The sequence below is a fragment of the Corythoichthys intestinalis genome, chromosome 11 (assembly GCF_030265065.1).
Source record: "Corythoichthys intestinalis isolate RoL2023-P3 chromosome 11, ASM3026506v1, whole genome shotgun sequence".
NCBI classification, from domain to species: domain Eukaryota; kingdom Metazoa; phylum Chordata; class Actinopteri; order Syngnathiformes; family Syngnathidae; genus Corythoichthys; species Corythoichthys intestinalis.
The window spans coordinates 22,804,837-22,832,317 of NC_080405.1; the positions used below are offsets into that span (position 1 = coordinate 22,804,837).

At 37.9% G+C, this 27,481-nt stretch overlaps 2 protein-coding genes across 5 annotated transcripts in view; one reads left to right on the plus strand and one right to left on the minus strand.

The window, feature by feature from the left end:
- Positions 1–373: 373 nt before the first annotated feature.
- On the plus strand, positions 374–2,068 carry crybb1l1 (crystallin, beta B1, like 1). 2 transcript variants are annotated; one of them, XM_057850695.1, is made up of 6 exons: positions 374–531; positions 634–728; positions 793–911; positions 985–1,117; positions 1,194–1,336; positions 1,425–2,068. In XM_057850695.1, the coding sequence occupies exons 2-6, from the start codon at positions 639–641 to the stop codon at positions 1,594–1,596; spliced, it is 657 nt and encodes a 218-aa protein (XP_057706678.1). In that variant the 5' UTR covers positions 374–531; positions 634–638; the 3' UTR covers positions 1,597–2,068. The 2 variants fall into 2 exon arrangements, with proteins under 2 accessions (XP_057706678.1, XP_057706679.1); XM_057850696.1 differs by having other exon boundaries at positions 519–553.
- A 200-nt stretch (positions 2,069–2,268) lies between these two features.
- Positions 2,269–27,481, minus strand: part of LOC130924254 (calcium-binding protein 2-like) — a 39,632-nt gene continuing 14,419 nt past the window's right edge. For 2 of the 3 annotated variants that reach the window (XM_057850691.1, XM_057850692.1), the window contains exons 3-7: positions 11,691–11,721; positions 11,473–11,607; positions 10,579–10,688; positions 6,201–6,348; positions 2,269–4,654 (exon numbers count right to left, since the gene is read on the minus strand). In XM_057850691.1, the coding sequence (XP_057706674.1) occupies positions 4,629–4,654; positions 6,201–6,348; positions 10,579–10,688; positions 11,473–11,607; positions 11,691–11,721 (450 nt within the window). In that variant the 3' untranslated portion in view covers positions 2,269–4,628. Of the gene's footprint in view, positions 4,655–6,200; positions 6,349–10,578; positions 10,689–11,472; positions 11,608–11,690; positions 11,722–17,368; positions 17,564–24,118; positions 24,769–27,481 lie in introns of those variants that run through there. The other variant, XM_057850694.1, reaches the window with a different exon arrangement.

The following is a 27,481-nucleotide window of genomic DNA, read 5'->3' on the forward strand; positions in this document are numbered from 1 at the left end:
ATATAATATCGCAATATATCCCAAACCCCCAAAAATCGCAACACTAGTTTTTTCCAATATCGTTCAGGCCTAATATACAGTATAGTAATTCATATGCGTTAGTTTGAATGTCTTTAATGTTCATCAGGAGTCAACAAGAAAAGTTCCACTTGCATAACCAAAGTGACATGTACAGCAGTCAAACATTTTAGTAAAATATGAAACAAATATAATATAAATTGCATGCTCACCACATTTAATGTTTTATCTATACAGTGCCTGTTTTACTCGCACTGACAAGCATGTCTTTAAATGTAAAGTACAGTAAATTAGTCCTGCTGGTGACTGGGTGACGCTCACCCTAGCGCTCCGTCTCCGCCCATGTATTGTATGTCCCCCTCTGATGATGAGGTCTTTTCTTTTGTGTCACATCTCTGACCTCAGCAGGTTCGTTTCACTTGACTTAATCCCCCTCCTGTGGGCGCCAGCATATAAAAGGGAGGGGCTCACTCGGGTCGCACACTCTTTAGTGAGGCTCGGCGTAAGCATCGGGTAAGGCACACGCACGCACATTGTACGTACCCTCTGTGCTAGTGTGTGGATGTACAGTCATGGATTATACAGTATAACGTTGTCCCTTCTTTTTTGACCCAGCAATCATGTCTAGTGACAAATCGAAGTCTTCTTCCCAGACCGATGGGAAGGGCGCTCAGAGCAAGAAGTCTGAGTTCGGAATCACTCCCTACAAGGTGAGGGCTGAAATTAAACAATGTGTTGGAGCATCGCCTCATGCGTTGCATCTTCCCTCTGTAGATGTTGGTGTTTGACCAGGAGAATTTCCAGGGCCGCATGATCGAGATCAGCAGCGAAGTGCTGAACATCTGCGAACTGGGCATGGAACGTGTGCGTTCGCTTCGTGTTGAAAACGGCCCGTAAGTTCCCTATTGTCCCCTTTAACTTTTGGCATCTTTGCATTGGTGTTACATAATGATGTTTGATTGGCAGCTTCGTGGGCTTTGAGCAGATAAACCTCTGTGGTGAGATGTACATCCTGGAGAAGGGCGAGTATCCTCGCTGGGATTCCTGGAGTAACTGTCAGAAGAATGACTACCTGCTGTCCTTCAGGCCTGTCAGAATGGTAACCACCAAAAATTGATGTCACTCACGTCCCTCAGTAAGTCATCAAGTGGTTTGTATCTCCATTTCACCCATAGGACCCTGATAAGCACAAGATCTGCCTGCACGAGATGGGAGAGTTCAAGGGCCGAAAGATGGAGATCATGGATGATGACGTCCCCAGTTTGTTCTCCTATGGATTCACCGACAGAGTGGGCAGCATCATTGTCAGCTGCGGAACGTGAGGGCAGCTTGCAGCTGAACCTAAAACACTGTCAGTCGTGTTACTAGGGTTGACCTATGTTTGTTTTTTTCCGTTCTTCTTCCAGCTTTGTGGGATACCAGTTCCCTGGCTACCGCGGCAGCCAGTACCTACTGGAGAAGGGTGAATACAGACACTTCAATGAGTACGGCGCCCGCACACCTCAGCTGCAATCCGTGCGTCGTATCCGTGACATGCAGTGGCACCAACAGGGCTGCTTCACATTGACCAGCAAGTGAGGTTCGGGGAAGGAGAGAAAGAGAAAGAGCGGAAGTGAGGGAGAGGGGCGCAAGAAGAGGGGAAGGGGGAGAGACGTCTAAGGCTTTACCCAACCACCTTTATGGTCGGAAGGCAACGAGGGGGAAGGGTGAGGATCTTCTTGACCCAGACCACATCTCGTGGAAAGGACCTCCATTCCTCACTATCCATTTTTCTCTTTCTCCCCTGTGGGCTGAGCTTAGTTTCCCCCTTTCTCCCAGCTTTTTTTTTTTTTTTTTTTTTTTTTTTTTTTTAATTTTGAATCCTTGTCTTCATTCTCCTGCACTGCTCTGAAGATGGAACAAGATACCTAATGCTGTTTTACACAAGAGTCTTGGTTCAGTATACAAAGCACCATGGGAAACTGAGTCTTTAGCTCCTTTTGTTCTAGCCCTTGTGCGTTGCACACATTCTCTGCTGTACAGACTCCTGGTCAAGTTTTCAATAAAAGGATGTGATTTCAGAGATGTTGTCAGGTTACTTTTTGACTTCAAAACCACCGATTTGCATACAGTACTTACAACTTTGACTCTCTTAATTTAATTCTACTGACATTTAGATAAATTCAATCCAATTAGAACTGGGAGGCGTGGCAGGGAATGATCATCTTTCAGTGTATTTGATGGTGATTCATTTTGACTTGAAGGGATCAGTGATTACCTGTATTGATCACACAAGTCAAAAAGGCGAAGTGTAGAGCAGTGCCGGCCATCAGCATAGGCAAACTAGGCAGTTGCCTAGGGTGCCACTTAGTGGAGAAGGCGGCAATTTACTTTGGGGAAGCCTGGGGTCAAAATATTCATGGGAAAAAACTTCTCATGCTACATTTATAAATATATATGTACATATCTACATTCACCCGTGACCGTGAGTCAGATCATGACCAGGTGCCCTAAACCGCTTGTTTCTTGTTTTGTTGCTCTTGCGCTATGGTTGACTGTGAAAAGTCTGGGGAGGGGTTGCACATCATGTCCCTGTGTTAGTGGCTAGCGCTATTGGTAAATGAATGTCTCACTTCTGTTACTGTTAATACGACATTTAAGACTTTTGATATGAAAAGGCCCAATCCTTCAGGTGCTGCTTTAAGTAAGCGACAAAAGGAGAAGGATGAAAATTGGGTATGTCACTGCAACGCACTTCAAATGGGACTCTAGTATAAGGGGCGGAGCTTTTAATTACTAGTTTCAGGTGAAACATACACATTGACGTACACCCTTAAAGTTGTGAAAATACAATATTTATAAAATATACAAGATGTATTTAAAAATTAGAGTTGTCCAATATTATTAGGTAGCCGATCATATCGGCCGATAAAAGCATTTTAAAATGATTGCAGATAATATCGACATCGGTTTTTCATTATATGTGTTGGGCCAATATGCATATGGCAGTGCTATCATGTCCACTTTTTGCCTGCTTGTGTTTCTGTTGTTTTGAAGCCCCCTGCTGGCGGTAGGTGTAATTAGTTCCAGCACTTTCTGCTGACATAATCATATGTGGACGCTAGCTCATTGTGAATAGAGAGAGCTAAATGGACGAGCTAACATCTGCTGCCTATGTACCATAGCAGTTCTTGCCATCAAACCAAATGGTTTGTGCCTTATACAAGCATCACTTGTAAGTTATGTTCTTCCTTTGTTTTATATTCATGAGCGTTGTGTAGTACAGTGGAGATGTGTATATTTCGTTTTGTTTGCATTTGTGGTTAAATGTGGTTACTCATTGCTTGCGAGCTATACTACCAGTTGCTGTTCAAATTGACACGTGGTGTATACTTTGCTTTATTTGTCACATTATTTCATATTATTGACACAATGTCTTGATGCTTTTAGTTTAACAAATAAAGTATCAGTGCTCTTGTCAAAAAAAAGATGACCACAGTAAAGCCAATTCCACTTTACTCCACTGTCTGACTTCTCTTTGATTTGTTCCCTATCTGTCGATTTGTGTACCCACACACACATTGAGGACAGAATAGGTTCCTAAATTGGCACTGTTCACTGGCACTTGATCCAAAGAACTGATCTTTGCGCTTTTTGATTAGTGCTGCAATATTGGTACTTTTTCCATAACTTAAGTTGAAGTTGTTCTTTTATTTTTTTAACAGAATGATTATTTGGAAAACCTTTAAGATGTTACATTTATCATTATTAAAGCATCCAGTTGGACAATATCGGGATATGGGTTATCTGTTAAAAAGTCATTATCGGACTATTCTAATGAAAATACATTGTGTTTTTTGGGAGGGATGGGGGGTCCTAGCTAGACTTTCACCTAGAGAACCTAGTCACCTATTCATCATCATCATTTAAATAATTCGGTAAATATTTTTATTAAAGTAAATAAAGTTGCTGTTGACTTGAACACGGATTAATGTTTCACAGTTATTTTATTTTTTTTATGTAACAAAAACTCATTGATTACACAAAGTTGTGGTGACTTTTTATATCCACCGTAGCTCTGTTTGATAACACATTCATTGATTCACATCAGCAACAGCAAAACAAATATTTTCAATACCATTGGATGTATTACATGCATTTGTTAGTCATCTACCCATTTCACGTCTTATGAGTTTTTTTTTTTTTTTTTATTCTAGTCGTACAAACCAATTATTCACTCAAACAAACATTTGATGTACAAAAATACACCAATAGAAAGTCAGCAGTGTAGTCTCGGACTATGAACATATTTGTGTACTGTAGTATATGGACAAAAGTATTTGGGCATTCCAGTGGTGTACACACTTATTCCACAGAAAGAGCAGAGATATATTTTTCCCAAAAACTATCAATTCAGTATTGACAACACATGCTATTATTTATGTCCCAACACTTAAGATCATATGTTTTATTTTGTCATAAAATTTATGACTTTTTAAATACCGTATATACTGTATATTTTTATTTTCTAGAAAATGTAAAAATAAATGCAAGTACAATAGCTACAGCCCAAGAAGGTGTCGTGTGATCCCTGTTTTGTATGTTTAAGTCCATCGCTCATGTGGTGAACATCACCGTGACATCATTCTCACAAACTCTGAAAGACATAAATGACAGGAGAATGTTTAGACAAGAACATGGGTGTAATTTACAATACTTTTGATAAACAATAATCAAATTGATTGCTTTCCCCTCTGATGAATCAATGAATTGGATTGAAAATACGTATTAATTTCAATTCTTTTCCATTCATTCATTTGCTCTTCCCAGTCTAAATAGATTGGACATTTAGCACCGTCAAGGGCACTAATTTATGAATATTCAGAGCCAGTCTTTACGGATGAAATGAATTGGATGTTTATCGCCATGTGTGAAAATAAAAATCAACTTTAGAGTATTACTTGGGGCTGTAACCAATGTGTTTTTATTCATTTCATTTTAATTATTTTTTTAACATTATATTCATTTTATAATTTATTTATAATGGTAGAAATATAAAAATTGATATTGATTATTAATAACAAATAAACTGTATATGTACATAATAATACTAATTTCTAATATTTAAATTAGGGTTGTTCCGATCATGTTTTTTTTGCTCCCGATCCGATCCCGATCGTTTTAGTTTGAGTATCTGCCGATCCCGATATTTCCCGATCCGATTGCTTTTTTTTTTTTGCTCCCGATCCAATTCCAATCATTCCTGATAATTTTTCCCAATCATATACATTTTGGCAATGCATTAAGAAAAAAATGAATAAAACTCGGACGATTATATACATTCAACATACAGTACATAAGTACTGTATTTGTTTATTATGACAATAAATCCTCAAGATGGCATTTACATTATTAACATTCTTTCTGTGAGAGGGATCCACGGATAGAAAGACCTATGACTTTGTATATTGTGACTAAATATTGCCATCTAGTGTATTTGTTGAGCTTTCAGTAAATGATACTGTAGCCATGCCCAGATGCATGATGGGAAGTGGAACCATGACTGTGCGTAGTGCTACCAATTGATATATCCTCTCTGTGTTGGGAAATAACATAAGGTGTTAAGAAAAAGATCAGTTGCTACCTTGCTTCCCCACATTGCTTCCCATGATATTTCTAATTGTAGGGAGTGGGATTGTAAGGCTTTAGCCAATTAAAAAAAGGCTCCAAAGGCTGCCAAAATTCACTCTACTCATTTTACGCTGCCTTTTATCTCACTATATAGGTAAAACTGCGCCATTACAGATTGAGCGCGTGAGTGGGTCGTGCAGCACATGCATTAATTGCGTTTTATATTTTAACGTGATACATTTGTAAAATAATTGATTACCGCCATTATCGGGATAAATTTGATAACCCTACCTTAAGCCCAAACTAAAGTCTCTGAATGAGTGTAACATATTGTGTCTGTGACGTTAAATACAATTAGAAAACGATTTAATTAAAAATAAATAAAGGCATGGCCGATATTTTTTGGCCGATTCCGATACTTTGAAAATGACGTGATCGGACATCTCTAATTTAAATGTTTTCGAATGACCAAAATTAGTCACTTGCACTATAAAAGTAGTTGCCAATCAAATAAATAATGTTTGCACCTCTCAAGTAAACAGTCAAAAGGCAAATAGCGGAGTTGCGCTCACCCTCAAAATCCACCAAACCATCTCCGTTAAGGTCAACATCTCGGAGAATTTCGTTAATTTCTCTGTTGGTCACTTGTTCCCCCATCAGCTTCTTCATGGCCTCACGTAGCTCCGTTAAACTGATCTGACCGTCACCATTGGAATCAAACTGGGCCCCAGGAGAGAATGACACAATAAAATAAAAATTCAGAATGTCCAGTGTTTAAAGGTTAAGGGGTAAATACTTTAGTGCCTTTAGAAGAACAGTGGCATCTCCTATCACACTATTGTAGATGACACATGACATTTCTGTGTCACCGATTATTATAGTCCCTTATTTTCCCTAAGTAAAAGCATTCATCAAAACAAAGAATGGATGTGCCAGAATTTTCTCCAGCTAAATGTGGGGAAGACAGAAGTGATCATTTTTGGGCCAAAAAAGGAACGGTTAAAGATAAACTCCCACCTAGGCACAATGTAACTTACAGCTACAAATCGAGTCAGAAATCTTGGCGTAATCGTTGACTCGGACCCTTGGGCATAGGTTTGCATAGGGACGGGAGGGACATAACACTAGCAACTTTTCAGGATACTCAAATTGTCCCCACCATCTTTTAAGCAACCTTATTTGCATTATATAATTAGTTCAGTTACAGTATAGAGGTCATTTAGGTTATCTTCCATTATTTTGTAAGGATAGAATTGACCCTACCACTATTAAGTGAATTACTTTTATTATGTTCAGACTTACATTGACCCCCTTTTTTTTTTTTTCCTCAAACGCACTTTTGATTGGCTGACGACTAGTTGAAGTCCCATGTTTTCAGTGTAAATCTACTAGAAATAAGTGAAATTATCTGCCAGTGCTTCAAGTAAATTTTACTCAGATTTCTTGTAATAAGAAAAATAGCTATCTGAAAATAGTCTTAACACACTTATTTTAGGAAAAATTAGTATATTTAATTGATATAAAAAAGAGGCTTTTTTTTCCCATCAGAAATGTTCTCAATTCAAGAATTGATATTGTTCAAAACATTATTTGAAAGCAGTTTTTCTTGATTTAGGTGAAAAATGACCAACTTTTAGATGTATGGGCTTAATAAGAACAAATGGTAATATTTACCTAAAGTAAGTGGAATAATCTGACCCATTAATCTGTTAACTCGTCTTTAACACTCAAAACAAGGTGGATGAAATTATTCGACTTGATTTAAGACAAATTATCAGATAAAGACGTTATAATTTTGCAGTGTGAAAGTTACTGTAATACAGATTTATTTTTGCATTGATCATTTAGCCTATCATTTAATTAGGTTCATATTGGTGACAAAAATGAAGCCCTGACCCCCGTTCACCCAATCTGTTTGGTTTTATTAATGTCCCGTCCCCAGCAAAAAGTGCACATGCAGGTTATGCTGTTATATCGTTCCTACCAATATGCCCTTGCTCTGACCTAAAATTTGATAGCCATCTAAAGTTCGTCAGTAAATGCATATTACCACCTAAAAAATATAGCCAGAATTAAGGAGCTTCTGACTAAACAAGACATGGAAAAACTCATGCATGCATTCATTTTCAGTAGATTTGAATATTGCAACAGTATATTTTGCAGGTCTTGATTTAAAAAAAAAAAAAAAATCAGTCAGGAAGCTACAGCTAGTACAGAATGCCGCTGCCAGAGTCCTCATAAATAAAAGGAAACTGGACCACATTACACTGGATCGTTACACTGGCTCCCAGTGAGTCAAAGGATAGACTTTAGACCCTACCCACGTGACGTCACAACTCCTTCCTCCTGACTGGTGCCGCCCAATTGTCCGTCAACACATCATGTTTCCCTGTTACGGCTACGTACATTCCTCCTATTTACGACATGTTTTTCTGGTCGTTAACATTAATAATCAAAATGGTGAAGGCGTGTGTGGCGGTCGGTTGCAATAACAGAGAAGATAGACGGAGAAGACGTAGAGACTTGAAGTTCTACCGGATTCCGAGAGACCCGGAGAGAAGCGAGCGAGATGGGCTGCTGCAATTCGACGAGAAAACTGGGCTCCAAACGATTACCACAGATTATGTAGTAGTCATTTTATATCTGGTAAGATGCATTTAATATATATTTAGAGGGTTTTGGGCTGACAACCACAATTAAGATCATTGCTAGGCTAATCGCCGACAACACGTATGTATGTAGTGAGAGTGCTATCGCTAAACCATATAAACATTAAAAGCCCTAACCCCATTGACAAACGACATGAAATACATTAGACTTGACAGTGAATGTTAGCAATAACAAAAGATTTTGAATTGAAAATTTCGTAACTCACCTTTCCAAGCACAAGATAGATTCCTGCCGAATTTTCGTGGACGAGGACCTGTTTCACCCAACCAGCAACGAAGTATTTATAAGCCTCCAAGCTCTTAAAGTTTTTCAAACTTTCGTGAGAATAGGCTGATTTTGTGTGGACAAGATAGTTGTACAGTTCAGGGTAGCTAGCAGATGTCAGGCAAATACGGCGGAGACAGCGGGTCGAAAAACATCGATTTAGGCATCAAATATGGATCTGGCGAATGGATAAACTGAAGCTTTTCCACATAACGCCTTTTATGCAACACATCAAGTGAGTTTACGGCATCCGAAAGCACCGAGTCTTCCATGAAATGCATTATAAATTGCTCGATCAATTGAGACCATTGATAATACAGACACAAAATGACGGACAAGTGGGCGGAACCATACAGCGAGCACGTGATTTTGTGACGTCGGTGGGTCGGGTCTATAAAATACTACTGCTCTTCTACAAAACACTTAATGAATAGCATTGGACCAAAATACATGCTTGATTTGTTGGATCCCTATGAAGCTTCTAAGCCCCTAAGGTCATCTGGAACCGGTTTCCTTTATGTTCCAAGAACAAACACCAAGCAGGGTGAGGCAGCATTTAGTTATTTTGCACCTCACCTCTGGAACAAGTTACCTGGAGGTCTGAAGTGTGATCAAACTGTTAGCTCCTTTAAATCAGGGCAAAACAAAACGCTTTTTTTAATCAAAGCATATTCATAACTGTCTATATATTTCAATTTCAAATTCCACACTATTTGCTTTTTATTCATTTTCTGCTTTATTTCCATTTTTGATTTCAATTATTATTTTTTGATTCTATTCGTCATTTAATGTGATTTTTATGGATAATTTTATTTCCTGTTTCAATTGTCTTTGTTTGAACTTTCCTTTGATTTAATGTGATTTTTACGAATCATTTTATCTTCATGTGATGTAAAGCGCATGCCTTGTGTTGAATTGTGCTATACAAATACATTTATTTTATTATCTTTATCATTTTATCTTTATTTTATCAGGCAGTCTCATTGAGATTAATATCTCTTTTACAATAGAGGCCTGAGCACAAAGAAACATTCACAAATATCAAACAACACAAAATACACTAACGGAAACAGTCCAATAATCAGTAAAAACATCAGACAAGAGATTTAAAATCACCAAGATGAATGATTGACTGTAGTTTAAGAGTGGTTTGCAATTCGTTCCATTTAAGAGGAGCATAGTAGCTAAAGCCAGTTCTGCCAACATTAGTGCGAGTGGATGGAATGTTTAGGGTTAAGTAGTTGGATGATCGTCTTTTGTAGTTACTGGATTTGAATGACAAGAGAGATGTGAGGTAGTTCGGAAGTTTGCACAGTAAAGCCTTATAGATGAATAACATGATATGGATATTTCTTCTTGACTGTAGTGAAGACCAACCAACGTTATGAAAAAGGGTACAATGATGAGTGTAGAAATTGTCATTGGTGATGAAACGTAGTGCACTGTGATAAACCCGGTTTAACTGTTGAAGTGTTGCTGGAGCTGCATGACAGTACAGGATGTCCCCATAATCAAGAACAGAAACAAAAGAAGATAATACAATGGTTTTTCGGTTAGAAGTTGACAGACAGCCTTTGATTCTATACAGGAAGCTAAGTTTAAATTTAAATTTACGGATTAGATGATGAATATGAGTTTTGAATGATAAATTACGTTCAATCCAAATTCCTAAGTATTTGTATGAATCAGTGAGAGTAATTTGAGTGCCATTTAGGGATTTGATTCCAGGTAAGTCATTGTCAGTAATCGTGGAAGAGAAGAAAACCATGTATTTAGTTTTTGCAGAACATTTGCCTGTCTCTCCTTACCAACAGAAAGAAGATTAAATACAACACTATTGACCATCTAATAACTGGATTTTATTAAGTTACTTGATTAACTACACTGTCTCCTACAGTTTGTTTGACCAAGTAGATTTGCCATAGTTCACTGTTTTGAAGCCAGACTTATATGTCTCCAGTACTCAAGTACTGTTCAAGTCAAATAGCAAATGAAAGAGTAGCCAAGTATCCAAACCTCTTTGAATGCATCACGTAGTTCTTTCACTCCAATCATGTCGGCAGTCTCTGCTAACATTTTGGGTCCCATCAGCTCCACAAAATCCTCAAAGTCCACTTTGCCTCCACCTGGAAGACAGGCATATTTGACATTAAGCGCTTCATTTCTTCAAAATACCAAAAATTCGAACAACTCGTAAAAGTTTTTGTGTGTCTGTGTGTGGAGTAAAACTTTGGAATAATCTAGGAATGCAACACAAGCAATGCCAAACTATCTACAGATTTAAAAGGTTATACAAACTTATGGTCTGGTCACAGTATACTGATATAAGGTCTTAATTACATCAATAAATTGTCTTGGTATGAGTGCTGGTTGTTTCTTACCATTGCTGGTATATTGTCCGTGACCGTTGTTGGTATAGTTATTGTTGCCATTTATAATTTGTTGTCCTGTGTGTGTGGCCTTTACCATTGTTGGTATGGTTTTACTTTCATTTACCATGTTGGTATGAAATTGGTTTTGGTTTGGGTGTTACCTGTGGTAACTTCATCACAAGGGACAAAATTTGTTATAAAAATGTGTATATGCAAAACTGTTTGGACTGATTTTTTGGTGGCCTACATTTTTGGAAGGAAGTAGCAAGAATTTTTTTGTTCTTAATTAGATAAGAATAGGGGTGGGATTAAATAAGTTTTCTTCTTCCCACTCCTTTTCAGGCATGTAGTTGATGTTGCAATGTTACTTAGCTTAGCTGCTCTTTTTGTTACTTGATTATATGAGCTGTATATATTTGTTGTCTTGACAAGGAATAATGGCCTGAAATAAACGAATGAATGAAATGAAAAGCGCTGGAAAAAAAAAAAAAGTGAGGAAAAAGTATTCTGTACAGTCTGCATTTTTGCCGCCACTCACAAATCTGCTGACTCAGTTCTATGAGCTCCATCTCAGTAGGCATGTATCCCATGGTCCTCATGCACTCCCCCAGATCTTTATGACTAATATAGCCATCCTTATTCTTATCAAACTCTAAAAAGGCCTCCCGTAGCTCTGAAGACAGACATAGTGAGCTATGTTATTAAGTGTACAAAAGAAGGAAGAACTTGGAGGGAAAAAAAGGATTTTCATCTCACCATCCATCTCTTCTGGTCTCAGCTCTCGGTCCTGTTTGGAGGCAAGCATGATAGATGTCAAACTTTTTCAGTCAACAATTTGATTACTAGCAAGCAGGTTTGATTCAACACATTTAAGAACACTTTAAAATAGACTTTTTATGTCTTGAGGACACAATGACCAATGAAGAGATGACACTGACCATGAAAGGACATGTTTTACTGTGGTCTGTATTTTAAATCTTACACACTCAAAATTGGCGACACTGTCACAGTAGAAACAGATGAAAATCTGCACTGTATGTGATTACTATTACAATTTAGTTTGTGTTTCATTTCAAATCCATTTCAAGTTCCAGTTGTAAAGTGAAACATACACTCACTGGCCACTTTATTAGGTACACCAGTCCAACCGCTCGTTACACTTAATTTCTAATCAGCCAATCACATGGCGGCAACTCAGTGCATTTAGGCACGTAGACATGGTTTAAGACAATCTCCTGCAGTTCAAACCAGGCATCAGTATTGGGAAGAAAGGTGATTTGAGCGACTTTGAACGTGGCATAGTTGTTGGTGCCAGAAGGGCTGGTCTGAGTAATTCAGAAACTGCTGATCTACTGGGATTTTCACGCACAACCATCTCGAGGGTTAACAGAGGATGGTCCGAAAAAGAAAAAATATCCAGTGAGCGGCAGTTCTGTGGGCGGAAATGTATTGTTGATGGCAGAGGTCAGAGGAGAATGGCCACACTGGTTCGAGCTGATAGAAAGGCAACAGTGACTCAAATAACCACCGGTTACAACCATGGTAGGCAGAAGAGCATCTCTGGACGCACAGTACGTCGAACTTTGAGGCAGATGGGCTACAGCAGCAGAAGACCACGCCGGGTGCCACTCCTTTCAGCTAAGAACAGGAAACTGATCCTACAATTTGCACAAGCTCATCAAAATTGGACAATAGAAGATTGGAAAAACGTTGCCTGGTCTGATCAGTCTCGATTTCTGCTGCGACATTCGGATGGTAGGGTCAGAATTTGGCGTCAACAACATGAAAGCATGGATCAATCCTGCCTTGTATCAACGGTTCAGGCTGGTGGTGGTGTAATGGTGTGGGGAATATTTTCTTGGCACTCTTTGGGCCCCTTGGTACCAATTGAGCATTGTTGGAACGCCACAGCCTACCTGAGTATTGTTGCTGACAATGTCCATCCCCTTATGACCACAATGTATCCAACTTCTGATGGCTACTTTCAGCAGGATAATGCGCCATGTCATAAAGCTGGAATCATCTCAGACTGGTTTCTTGAACATGACAATGAGTTCACTGTACTCAAATGGCCTCCACAGTCACCAGATCTCAATCCAATAGAGCATCTTTGGGATGTGGAGGAATGGGAGATTCGCATCATGGATGAGCAGCCGACAAATCTGCGCCAACTGTGTGATGCCATCATGTCAATATTGACCAAACTCTCTGAGGAATGCTTCCAGCACCTTGTTGAATCTATGCCACGAAAAATTGAGGCAGTTCTGAAGGCAAAAGGGGGTCCAACCTGTTACTAGCATGGTGTATCTTATAAAGTGGCCGGTGAGTGTATATTGAATAATTAAGCATACAGAATAAATATTTATCATTTTTATTTCTTATAATTAAATATGATTTTATGCAGGTGTAGCTAACAGGCCAGTGACTGTAGTTCAGCTCACATTCATGTATGATATGAATCTAGAGTATACCAAACCCCTCTCTTAATGAACACTGGATACAAATGCAGGATTAAATTGTATGCAGAATTATGACATAAAATTGCATGTAAGGCTAACCAGATTACTTTTGCGATGTTGCCAGGCAACACACATGTGAAGATTAGAAGATTTAGAGGGTATAGACATTTGCAGCCCTTCAGATGAGCACAAACACAAACTGAGGTTCACACTACACTCACAAAATCGCAGCTTGATAACTGTGTTTAGAACCACAAGGAGACATTAACGTACAACTTGACTGTGATCCCATTTTAACTTCTCGTTCTTGGCTGGAACCCATGTTTCCCTTTAGTTACTATCATGCCATATTCAATTCTCAATGGATTCTTCACACAATGCATGAAACTTGTGCAACAAAGATGTATAGTCTTTACAATGAAAAAATAAATGCCCTGTTTGAAAAGTCCTGACAATTACAGTATTTTTCAAACTATAAGTCACGTTTTTATAGGCTGAAGGACTGTCAAGGAACCACTTTAAAAAATGTTAGTCTTGTTCTTCTTGGAAAATCCAACTTTGAAGTCCTACCCCTCCGTCATTCGTGAACCGATCTTGGTGAAATTTGGTAGCTATGCAAAATGAGCCAGTATCAATCGATGCTCAGAGACGGATTTTTAATGGTTTTGTATGACTGACTAATTAGTCGCAGACTTATTGGTGCCTGTTTTGCTTGTAGGTTATGAGTTAGCCAGTAGAGGGCACACACCGCAGAGCCTTCAGTCTCTAGTGTGCACTGTGCAGTAACACACCCGTGCTTGTTTTTCATATTTTGGCCAGTCCTGTGACCTACCAATACGCAGGTGCAACTTGTAATTATTGAAATATATAAATTTAAAAATTCTTGAATATTATTTTCCTACCGACTAGCTAAATAACCACCAATGTGTTACAATAACATACTATTCACCCATTCAGTATTTTGTTCTTTATTCTGTTACCATAATAACTTGCTATTTAATATGAAATGTCAATTCTTGTTAGGGCTGGGTCTTACGCAGTGCTTCTCAATTATTTTCTGTTACGCCCCCCCAAGGAAGACGTAAATGTTTCGTGCCCCCCCCCCCAACTCTCTGCCGCCACTGTAAATAGTATCATTCGTCTATACAGTATTACTATTATAAGTACGCCTCAGCCTAACATTGTGTCCTTTTTTTTCTATTAAAGAAAAAAAGTAACAGATCAACTTATAATAAAGTATAACTTTTTTAACATTTTGTTGCTTGTAACAGAAAAGACTTAACGCGCATCAATTTGCCTGAAGTTTAAAAAAAAAAAAAAAAAAAGTCACATCCAAACTGTAAAAATACACTCAAGGTACATTTTTGACCATTTGATACTGAAAAATAAAATGTAATAAAATCAGTAAATAATAACAAATTCAAATTGATTAGAAACATTTACTCTTCAGGACAACATGCCAAAAAATTTGACCGAAAAAAAAACAAAACTGAATAGAAGGGGGGGAAAAAGTCTTTGGACAGAAGGAAAGTTTTTATTTTAGCTGATTCACCACAGTGCTCACTGGTTTACTGATATAACACTGACAAAGCGGGACGATTGTGACAATTGGCAATATTCGGCACATTTTCGCTGAAAAACAATCAAGCGGCTTATCAATGAGATTGAGGTCTAATGTCTTTAAGTGGCGTCTTAACTGATTTGGCTTCTCCGCTATAATCATTTTTAGACTCAGTAAACAGTGGTCTTTCCTCATTTCCCACTATATTAAAAGTCAAAGGCAAACGGCCCGAAAAAAGCGCATTCTCGGCGGCCGAGGGAGAACCGTAGGTGAGGGCGGTGGTCGTGACGATCGCAAGCCGAAAACGGCACTTCTCGGCCGGACACGTGAGAACCGAAGAAGACAGTGGGTCGCTGCGTGAGTCCAGCTCTGCATGAGTCTCTTCCGTGTGCTCTTGCTTACTTCAAAAATACTGCACGCACATTGAAAATGAGAGCGCCACTGCCACCCACGGAGTGGATGTGCAAGTACACTTTATTCTAGTACGGCAAAAAAAAAAAAAAAAGCATGTTCCCCGAGGTCACTCGCGCCCCCCCTGGCATCGCTCTGCGCCCCCCTGGGGGGGGCGCGCCCCACCATTTGAGAAGTACTGGTCTTACGGCTTGAAGTGTATTGTGATATGATCCAGTATGGACGAGGCAGTATCGCAATGCACTTCTCTGTATTGGGCAATATTTATCTTTTTTTTTTTTTTTTTTTTTTTAATGTTTACAAATGAATGATAAACAAAACTTTTTAACTGTTAACTGTTTAACTAATTCTGCTTATGGAATGTTATGGCTACAATTTTGAGGAATTATAGTTAGCTATCTAGCTAACCATATACGTAGCTAAGCCTATAGGTAAGACATTTATAACAACTGTGTAAAATCAGTTTAAAAGGGTTGTGAACATTTAAAAAAAAAAAATATTTATTTATTTATTTATTATTATTATTTTTTTTAATAATGTTTATTCTTGGGTTTTGCAGGCCCAATTCAATGAGTTGTCTACGATCCATTGTCTATGGTTGTGGCTTGCTTTCAAGAGAATCCCCTCAAGCACATGATTTTGACCTGTGACGTTACATGGTAAGATGGTGTCTGTGAGAAAAAGTGATGAAGAAAATTAATGGATAATTACTTATTTCTCATTAAAGATATTCAAGCAATACATTAGGAACAGAACATTGCATTATGATATGAGTAATGTGTTACTTCATATCGCAATATACTGATACATCTATATATTGCCCAGCTCTGGTTCTTGGTCTTGCTTTTTGAAAAAGTTCAGTGTGATTTATACTGAATATATTGTTTGTTTGTTTTTTAACCAATATACTGCAGAGCGACTTATACGTAGTCCAAAAAGTGTGGTTATACACACTTTTACAGTATATACAGTTTAAAGGTTTTGTGAGAAAGGAATGTTTCTTTTTCCATTGACTATTTATTTATTGATATTTATTTATCTAAATGAGCCCTGCTGCATGTAGTTGCAAGGTTTATAATACCCTAAATAAGCCACAAAGCTATATTGTCCCATTATTCAGGACTGAGCTGTGACTAAATACAGCTCCTATACCACTAGTTCTTATCCTCGCTAAAGGTGCCACAAGTTTCCCATGTGGATTCACCGAACCCTTCGGAATTAGTTAGTTTTTTTTTTTTCCAATTCAAATCCGATACATCTAAGCTAGCAAGCTAATAATTTTGCAAATTCCTATTCAAAATTCTTTTCACTTTGACAGCATGTTTTATAAATGGGTCAACATTTGAGACCACGCTACTCATTGGTCTGTGGTATTCCCTCATACCAAGTGCAAGTCAACCTTCCACTGAGCAAACCATTTCCTCCTCCATTAGACCAAGAACTAGCAGTTTAAAGAAATGGATTAAGGCTGTAAATTAGGAGCAAACAAGTCCAAAACGTGGTTTAAAAAGCCACTTTGACTAGATTTAATCAGCGTTCGAAACTAGGGCTCTGTCTTAATTTTACCTTCGCCTAACCCCTTACACTTACTCACCAAACCTCTGGGGTTGGATCGAACCCTGGTTAAGAACCACTGTCCTATACCCTCACTTTATCGCTCAAACAACACATTGCTGAAACCCAAAAGCACAAAAATTCTAAGACCTCAGCCTGGTTAACCTTTGAAATAGCATTAATAAATTTAGTTAATATTTTAACTTCAGCACTAATGGCTGAACTGAATAGAAGGTCAGCAGTTTTCCATCACAAATGAATGAATGAAGGTCAGACACAAGATTCAGCACTAACACCACATCACTCCAACGTGGGGGTGAGAGCCAGACAATTGAAAGTCAATCGGTTTGCCCAACGATCGACCCTGAACCGGTGATGCAGTTGTCGGCCGTGATGGAGGGATGAAGATGAGCGGGGATGGTAGGGGGTGTTCACAGCTTGTTACGTACGAGCGTCAGCAAAAAACCTCGCTTGAGGAAGACGCAAGCAGGGCCTGCGATGTTGTGCAGCATTTCACTGTTCTTTAGCAACGTCCTGAAAGGATCTTTGAATGACTCTTCTTTCACTTCGTCTTCTTCTTCTTTCTGCTGTTGCTCGGGCCTGAGGCCCCTCACGTCGCCCCCCAGGGACCTGTCTGACACACCCTTTTGAGGCAGACCAGGCAACTTCAGTCAGCTCTGTTTGCTGACACTTGAAACATGATCACATAATCTTTCATGGAACTTTTCGGTTCAAAAAAGCTTTTAAAAACTTCTATTCGAGACAAGATGCTTTCCCCTTACCTCTTTAGCTCAAACCTACCAACAGTGAGAACACAGCAGTCTTAAAGGAGATATATTATGCACCCTCCTACCAGAGGTGGGTAGAGTAGCAAAATGTTTTACTCAATTAAGAGTAGTATTACTTAAAAATAATATCGCTCAAGTAAACGTAAACGTATTCACCAAAAATGTACTGAAATGCAAGTAAAAATGTATTTGGTGATAAGAATACTCAAGTCATAAGAAACATTGTAAGTAATATCTTACGATGTGTATTTTTTCCCAGCACAAAGTTATCTATACGAACTGTTGTTATTATTATACTGTACACTAATCCATTACATAACCACATTAAGTCAAATACATTATTTAAAAAAAATATTGAATTCCAGCCAGAGAAAAATAATACAGAAATGAAGCATCATTCGACCAAAGAACATGACTGCCCTCTAGTGGAGGAAATAGTTCCTAGATTGAATAGTTTAATAGTGAATAGTTCCATCATAGTTGCACTTATGAAATTAAAAGGATCATATCTCCCAGTTTTCCGCAGTCAGTCAGTGCCAGGGGTCGCGTTAACCGAATATTTTCCGTCGTTGACCGATTTTTTAAAACGGTGACGGAAAAAACTGAAGTCCATCCGTCATTTTGACAGGTTGCAATTCACACCCCAGACCACAGGGTGGCGAGTGAGCATATTAATTAGCTATTGTCTCTCTTGATGCATGACGTCGTTGGCCTTACCCTGAAAAATGTCTAGGCAACTGAGTGCCCGAAGTTTCTTCAAAAAGCCCCAAAACGACGATGGTGTTGATAAAAAAGGAGAAAAACACAGGGACTGCACAAGCGGGCACGCAATTCAAGTCCATGCACACCAGGAGGAAGGTGTGAAACTACGTTCAGGCCACAGCAGGTGAACTGTTAATTTCATTGTTCCATATGCTACATATGGTAGGCTACCTGCCTACTGGGGCCACAGTCAGCTGTTTTTGTCACTGCGGAGAAAAAGTTACATATTCATCTGCTTGATGTGTGATGGCACGGTGTGGATTCTCTGTTAAGCTTGTTCGGACAGAATATTAATTTAAAATGAATGAAAACTAAATACTATTGAATATGTTGAAGCGGTAAGCAATGTTAAGAGTCTTGTTAGCTCGAATTTTCTGTGTCCAGCCGCTGTAGCTCTGCTGCTCTCTGTGAGTGTGAACCAGTGGCGCCTCCAGAAATTTTTCATAGGGGTGGCCAGATGGGGCCACTTAAAATCTTGGGGTGGCCAAAACTAAAAGCCATAATTTCAGATTTTCATTATATTGTCGCAGTAAAAAGGTCAGGGGAAAACTTAAGAAAGACTTAAGGACACGGCTACTGATATACTTTGGTGTATAGTGTAATATTTTATGTTACTAATGATTTAATGTGCCTAGTCCATTACTGTCCAGTCAACATTTTGAGTTCCACAACAGTTCTGTTTTATTGTGTTATGTATATATTAGGCATAAGGTGTACATTTAACTAGGGCTGTCAAATGATTAAAATTTTTAATCGAGTTAATCACAGCTTAAAAATTAATTAATCGTAATTATTCGCAATTCAAACCATCTCTAAAATATGCCATATTTTTCTGTAAATTATTGTTAGAATGGAAAGATAAGACGGATATATACATTCAACATCCTGTACATAAGTACTGTATTTGTTTATTGTAACAATAAATCCACAAAATGGCATTACATTTACATTCTTTCTGTGAAAGGGATCCACGGATAGAAAGACTTGTAATTCTTAAAGGATAAATGTGAGTTTGTATATTGTGACTAAATATTGCCATCTAATGTATTTGTTGAACTTTCAGTAAATGATACTGTAGCGACTTAACTGTTCTGCCCAAATGTATGATGGGAAGTAGTGCAACCATGACTGTGTGTGGTGGCTGCAAATGCTATATCTTCTCTGAATTGGGTACACTTCAGGGTGTTAAGAAAAAGATCAACTCCTATCATTTTTCCCCACGTCGCTTCCCATAATATTTATAGGTGCTGTGGGAGAGATGAAAAAGCTTTTGCCAATTAAAAGCACGGCCCAAATGAATGCTTGTATCTACTCCACTCTGCCTCTTATCTCTGTATATAAGTAAAACGGCGCCATTGTAGGCTGTTTGCTGCAATGCGTGAATGAGTCGTACAGCGAATGCGTTAATTGCGATAAATATTTTCACGTCATTAATTTTAAAAAATTAATCACCGCCCGTAACATGATAAATTTGACAGCCCTACATTTAACAAAACAAAATAAATGCATTCATTTGGGATGAAATGCATAACTGATGCTACAACAATCTAACGATATACTGGCAAGCGGGGTGGCCAGTGGGGTGGCCAACCAATTTATAGGGGTGGCCGTGGCCACCCCTGGCCACCCCCTGGGGGCGCCACTGGTGTGAACTCTCTATTAAAGCCGGAACGCGCGCGGCTCTTAAGTGTCTCTGTCACGTGACTGTGTCGTAGCCGCTAACGCGCTCGGCCAAATGGACACACAAGTACGGAAGGTGAATTATGCCAAACAAAGGGTCACCACAATGTCATTATCATCATTTTAAAAATTTAAGTGACGGGTAAAAATAGATTATGACCGGATTTTTATGACCCTGTCAGTCAAAATGACAGACAACGAAAGAGTCTAGCGCAACCTCTGGTCAGTGCCAAAGAAAAAAAAGAACTAGTAGAGAGGTTAAAATCTGCACTTTCGAGTCATGTTGACAGCAGCGCTCTGTGTGAAATACTTTTTTTTCTTTTTTTTTTACGGTGCTTTAAAGACGCCACGTGATTGAACAGGCCTGCGTTATCATAGAACGGCAAGCATAAGTCTGATTGGTATAACGGAGTCATGTGATTATTGTTGCGACGTGTCATTGGTAAAACTGGTAGTGCCACTGTTGGCGTCTCTGGCAAAAATAGAGTAAAATTTAATATGTTGAATAAAGAGGAAAAATGTAATGACTAGTGTAGCCCCAAGTAGCGGAGTAAGAGTAGTGTTTGTTCTTCACAAATCTACTCAAGTAAAAGTAAAACGTATGGCTTCGTAAAACTACTCTTAGAAGTACTTTTTTCTCCAAAAGTTACTCAAGTAAATGTAACTGAGTAAATGCTACGCGTTACTACCCACCTCTGCCTTCTACACACACCGACTTCACCCTAATTTAAAAGGTATCAAACGTCTTAACAAGAGATGCATGATTAGAATAAAATGGGTTTCACTTCGTTAAACATTATAACGTTCTGAACACGTATGCAGAGGTGGGTAGAATAACCAAAAATTTTACTCAAGTAAGAGAAGCGTTCTTTCAACATAATGTTATTCAAGTAAAAGTAAATGTAGTCATCCCAAAAATGTAATCAAGTACAAGTAAAAAACTATCCAGTGAACAGTAATGAGTAACATTTTTTTTTTTTTTTAAACAATGCTATTTTTTTTCTCTTAGCACAAACCTTGTTGTTATGATGATACTGTATAACCCATTACATAACCACATTAAGCTTAAGAAATACATTTAAAAAATATACGATATAAATACCGTAATTTCCGGACTATAAGCCGCTATTTTTTTCGTTCATTTTGAATCATGCGGCTTATAGTCCAGTGCGGCTTATTTGTTGATTTATTTGGGTTAATTGGCAACACATGCCTCCTAGCATGCATTGCAGCACTACAGATGTAAGTAACAATCAAAATTCATGTTCTGTGCTAATTATTTATGCATTTACTGTTCCAGTTTCATTAATTGCTTGTTATGGTATTTGGTAACACTTTATTTGACAGTGGCGTCATAAGACTGTCATAACACTGTCATAATCATGACATAAGACTATCATGGGCATTACTGAATGCTTATGACAGATGTCATTAAGTGTCATCCAGCAAATTATGTTACCAACTCCATTTATGTCCAGCTTGGATCTTTTAAATCCATTCAAAGTGAGATAATTTGGCGAATAAAACTAAATGATAACCGTTATAAGCATTTGTTAATGCTCATGACAGTGTCATGTCATAATTATGTCTAATTGTCTAATGACAGTCTTATGGCGCCACTGTCAAATAAAGTGTTACCAAATACCGTAACTAACAATTAAAAAACAGGAACAGTAATTGAAAAATGATTAGTACAGAACATTTAAGAACGTATTTTGATATTTACATCTGTTGCGCTGCAATGCATGCTAGGAGGCATGTTGGACAACAACAGTGTTGACAGCATTTGGCGTAAAAGATTGGCTCTCTCCCCCAAGGGAGCAGTGATGGTCAAATGAAGCTTCTTGAAGCAATGAAGCTTTGCAAACAATTGGTTCAAGGCTTCATGGTGGTTCATTTGGTCTTCTGACCATCATATGATGCCGCTATCTAATGAAGTGTTACCGGTTATTATCTTTTGGTGTAAATATCCCATAATACAGTGAGGACAGCTGCGGCTTATTGTCCAGTGCGGCTTATCTGTGAACAAATGCCGTTTTCCTGTCGCATTTGGTGGGTGGCGGCTTATAATCAGGTGCACCTTATAGTGCGAAAATTACGGTACTGTGTATATATATATATATATATATATATATATATAAATATTGTATTCCGGCGATAGAAAAAAGAAATGAAGCATTATTCGTCCAAAGAGCATGAGTGCCCTCTATCTCGGGTTTTCTTAAGTCAATCGGTGCCAAATAAAAACTGGGAGAGATGATTAAATCCGCGATTTCGAATGATGTTGAGGGCAGCGCTCTGTGTCAAATACTTCATATTTTACGGTGCCTTAAAGACACCACGTGATTGAACAGGCTGGCGAGATCATAGAACGGCAAGCTTGCGTCAGATTGATGTAATTGAGTCATACGATTATTGTTGCGACGCCTCATTGGTGAAATTGGAAGAGCTACTCTTGGCATTACTGGCAAAAAAAAAAAAAATCTATTATGTAAAATAAAGAGGAAAAATGTAACAACTCTTGTGTAGCCCAATGTAGCGGAGTAAGAGTACTGTTTTTTCTTCACAAATCTACTCAAGTAAAAGTAAAATATATGGCTTACTCTTAGAAGTACATTTTTCTCAAAAAGTTACTCAAGTGAATGTAAGAGAGTACATGAAACACAATACTACCCACCTCTGCATGTAAGATACAGGACTTATTTTTGTCTCATTTGTCTAACCTTATACTACAGTATCTGTGACTTTGAGTGTTTATGGCTTAAAAGGTATTTAAGCATTCAACCCATTTTGATCGGGAGGGCTCCTAGTTAAAATGGAATGCACATCTATTGTTTTCAATGGCAGCCAATGATATAAGTGTGAAATGGTGCCAAACTTTGGACAATCTGTCTGTAAATTTAGTCTGTGAAAAGAAAAGAACTTTGACATGTTTTATCGGAACACATGGGGGAAATAACTTACATTAATTAGTTAACTCACATATTGAATAACACAGTTAAATATTTTAAACCACGGATTAACTCATTGTCTCATTGTGATTTACTTTAATATAGACTAATAATTTGCAAATATAAAGATACATTTAAAATACAGAATAAATGTGGTAATTACTGCTTTCAAATTCATGATTATACTGAATGTGGTTAATCACGATTGATCTCGCGCGATTAATCGCCATTAAAATGAGTCATCATATCACAGCCCTTGTGTTATATAATCAGTCCAGTTAATTCATCCTTTTTAAATCATGAACACAATACATAACCAAAATATTTGGCTGCTAGTAGTGCGCCAGCTGGCTAATCAATAACACTCCAGTCAGTGACCCAATTGAAACAGACCCGGGAGCCATTTAAGGTTCCAAGCTCTCAATTTTACGAAATGGTTGCTACACATCCACCTGACACTATATTGAGTCAATGTATGACCAATTTAAAGTCATAAGTTGATACGTTGTGGATAGTTACTCACAAAAAAAATTCCATTAAATAATAATTCTCGGTCGGTCAGCATGTAAAGTTTAAAACAAATACTGTATACTTGTAGCATTTAAACTGTACTTTCCTAATTACTGGACAAAAGGAGTGATTATAAAACATACTATTTAAAATCTTAAACAATTATGCAACATCATAAATAGAAGAATATTATTAATGAATTTGCTGATCCACATTAGATTTCTGCTCCAGTGCTTGTCCAGTGTCATATGGTAAATATTTACATTTACGTCTTGACATGCATTTCTTAAATTAAAATCTAAAACCTGATGTATTCATTTTTTCCAATAGCGACGGAGTTTTGGCCCGTATAAAAATAAAATAAAATAAAAAGAAATCCACTGGGTTGGCTAATCCTTAACTAAATAACCCGGCATGGTCAAATCAATTGATATGATATTGTGAATTACTTTGAATACAAGGAAATATTGGTCGCTCTAACTGCTAAAGATAAGTCTCGAGTTCTTACCTTTCTTATTTTTTCTTTCATGGATGATTTGGTGCAATTTCCCATCACCTAACCTACCACCCTCTTTTCCCCTTCTTCCTCTTCTTTTTGCAATTCTTGACTTTATTCCTTTTGTGTCTGTTCACCAGCTTTTCACCTTAAAAATCAAGCTCCAACGTTGCGGAGAACATCTTCCTCAAATGTCCCACTGTGGCGGTTATCAGATGATATGCCACACAATGATGGAGAACACTTCTAATCTATGACTGACTCCGCCCACCTTTGCCTAGCCCAAAGTGTCCTCATCACACATAAACCAAACTAACCATCCTAAATCAAAGTGTCAAGTGAAGGCTTCACTCGAGTGCATTTCTGTCTCTCTTTTACACTGATCAACTACTGTAATCTCGCTTTTCTCCATCAATCTCACACAAGTTGCATCAGCACCCATATGACTTCATCCGCAGCAAGACCACTTTTAGGAGGAGAATTAAGAGGGTAAAAACAGAAGGGGATTATTCGGAGCGCTTTCGGATTAAAAGTAAGGGGGTGTGATGATGAAAGGGAGGAATAAAAGTGAAAAGGAAAAAAAAGAACAAAAAAGAAACATTTTTATCTATAACTGAACTAAGTTTAAACCAAGACCAAGATGCCAACAGTGAATTACCGTAATTTTCGGACTATAAGCCGCTTTTTTCCTTAATTTTGAATTCTATGTTTTATTGTCCAGTGCGGCTTATATGTTGATTTAATTGGGTTAATAGGTAACACTTCATCATAAGACTGCTATAATACCGTCATAATTATGACATGAAAATATCATGGGCATTAATGAATGCTTATAACAGATATCATTACATTTCATCTGGCAAAAAATTATGTCACTAACTCCATTTATGTCCAGTTCGGATCTTTTACATCCATTCAAAATGGAGATAATTTGCCGGATGATAAAAAATGACGTTTGTCATAAGCATTCAATAATGCTCATGGCAGTGTCATATCATAATTATGATGGTCTTATGACAGTCTTATGGCGCTGCTGTCAAAGTGTGACAAAATACTTTAACTAGCAACTAATGAAACAACTGGAACAGTAACTGAAGAAATAATTAGCTCAGAACATGAATTTCGATTGTTATTTACATCTGTAGCACTGCAATGCATGCTAGGAGGCATGTTGGACGACAACAGTTTTGACAGCATGTTGCATCAGAGGTTACTGTCTACCCCAAGAGAACAGTGATGGCCAAATTAAGCCTGAAGCGATGCAACCAATTGGCTGCAAAGCTTCAATGTGGTTCATTTGGTCTTATGACAGTCTTATGATGACGCTGTCAAATCAAGTGTTACCGGTTCAAATCTTTTGGTGTGAATATCCCATAAAACAGTAAGAACAGCTGCGGTTTATAGTCCAGGGCGGTTTAGCTATGAACAAATTCCGTTTTTGTGTCAAATTTGGTTGGGTGGCGGCAGGGGTGAAAGTGGGCCAAAACGGTCAGGAGCGCAGTTTCGGTATAAGATTCAGGGCCAGAACGCAGTTCCGGTATAAGATTCAGGGCCGGAATGCTGTTCCGGTGTAAGATTCAGGTGCTTTGATTCCGGAAATGTGATGGCAACTGTCAAAACACTTTGTTAAAAAAAATATAAAAGGCTAAGCTGCCACACATGCAATTCATCTCCAAGAAGAAAACAATCTACCAACATCAGATTTACATACACAAGTGTTAACAACAAGCATAATAAAGTGCTTGTGTGGCGTCATCCGTTTCCACCAATATGTATTATTTATTTTATTCCACGGACGGCATGGAGGTTTTCCCAGCTGCTACAGTTATCTGAGTCTGACAATCATGAGTCAAGTCAATGTGCGAATGCACCCAGCAAAGCAAAACGCCTGGACTCATTCATCCGTTCAATTGGATGACATACTGACATGTGATCAGCAGAGATAGTTAGCTTTGATTGGTTCAAATGTGCATGTTTCCTGTAACAGCAAAAAAAAAAAAAAAAAAAGCCTGTTGAATTGATGCGACAAAAAAAGGGCAATGCAACATAATTCAGATCAAATCTTTAAGAGCAACGAAAGAGTTGAGGAGGCTTATTTATCATATTTAGTTTTATTTGCTCTGATGGGGAGGTTCAGAACATCTTAGCTGTCAATGTGCACTTTGGACTTTTATTTGCTAATTTATGTTAGGCTACTTATTCATTTCATTATTATTTTTTAAAAAGTCAATGTTTGCCCTATCTTCAAAATATATTCCATTTTACTCTGCATAATAAAAGTCATTTGTACTTATTTTTCTGAATGTATGTTACTTATATCTTTATTATTAAAAAAAAAATAACTGTTTACATTAACTTCAAATTTATTACACAGTACATCCTATTTTCTTAAGTAGTTAAAATTGAGATTTGGCATTTTTTATGTGAGGAAATGAGGGAAAATAAAAATTAGGAGATAGAGGTTGGGGTTATTGCTGTTTTTGTTAACTTTTATTCTGGAAATCATTGAAAAAAATACAGTTTTGAATAAAAATCAGTTTTTGTATGTGTTATACAAATAGCTGTGCTAAAACAGTTTTCTTTGCATTTCAGTAGTTTAAGAGGTTTGACCCCCCCCCCCCCAAAAAAATGAAATAAATAAATACAATTTCTGGCTCCTTGGCGACCTTCACGTCGGGAAGTTCAGGCAAGAAATTCTAGCCACTTTCACCCCTGGGTGGCGGTTTATAGTCAGCTGGGTCTTATAGCAGCAGGGCCGAGAAGGAAAAGTGGTATTTAGTATGCGGCAAAATTGATTTTTACAACAAACTGAAAAAGCACGACCACATGCCCCCTAAAAAATGCCACATGCCAAAATACATTTTGCCATATACAAAAAAAATGCCAAATGGCAAAAAAAATCCCACATGCCAAAATCCTTTTTGCCACATGGCTAAAAACATGCTACATGCCAAAATCCAATTTTGCCACATACCAAAAAAAGACCACATGACAAAAAAATGCCACATGCCAAAATCCATTTGCCACATACCCCCAAAAATTCAATTTTTCTACATGGCAAAAAAAAAAATGCCACATGGCAAAAACAATGCCACATTCCAAAATCCATTTGGCCACGTGACAAAAAAATGCCACATGCCAAAATCCATTTTGCCACATACCAAAAAAAGACCACATGGCAAAAAAAAAATGCCACATGCCAAAATCCATTTTGCCACGTGACCAAAAAATGCCACATGCCAAAATCCATTTTGCCACATACCCCAAAAAATTCAGTTTTTCTACATGGCAAAAAAAAAAAAATCCCACATGGCAAAAACAATGCCACATTCCAAAATCCATTTGGCCACGTCACAAAAAAATGCTACATGCCAA

What these genes read in the sequence shown, in the direction of transcription:
- crybb1l1 (XM_057850695.1), top strand. Translation starts at nt 639, where the DNA reads ATGTCTAGTGACAAATCGAAGTCTTCTTCCCAGACCGATGGGAAGGGC. An exon ending in TCGGAATCACTCCCTACAAG is followed by an intron (nt 729 to 792) that starts GTGAGGGCTGAA and finishes TTCCCTCTGTAG; the next exon opens with ATGTTGGTGTTTGACCAGGA. An exon ending in ATCATTGTCAGCTGCGGAAC is followed by an intron (nt 1,337 to 1,424) that starts GTGAGGGCAGCT and finishes TTCTTCTTCCAG; the next exon opens with CTTTGTGGGATACCAGTTCC.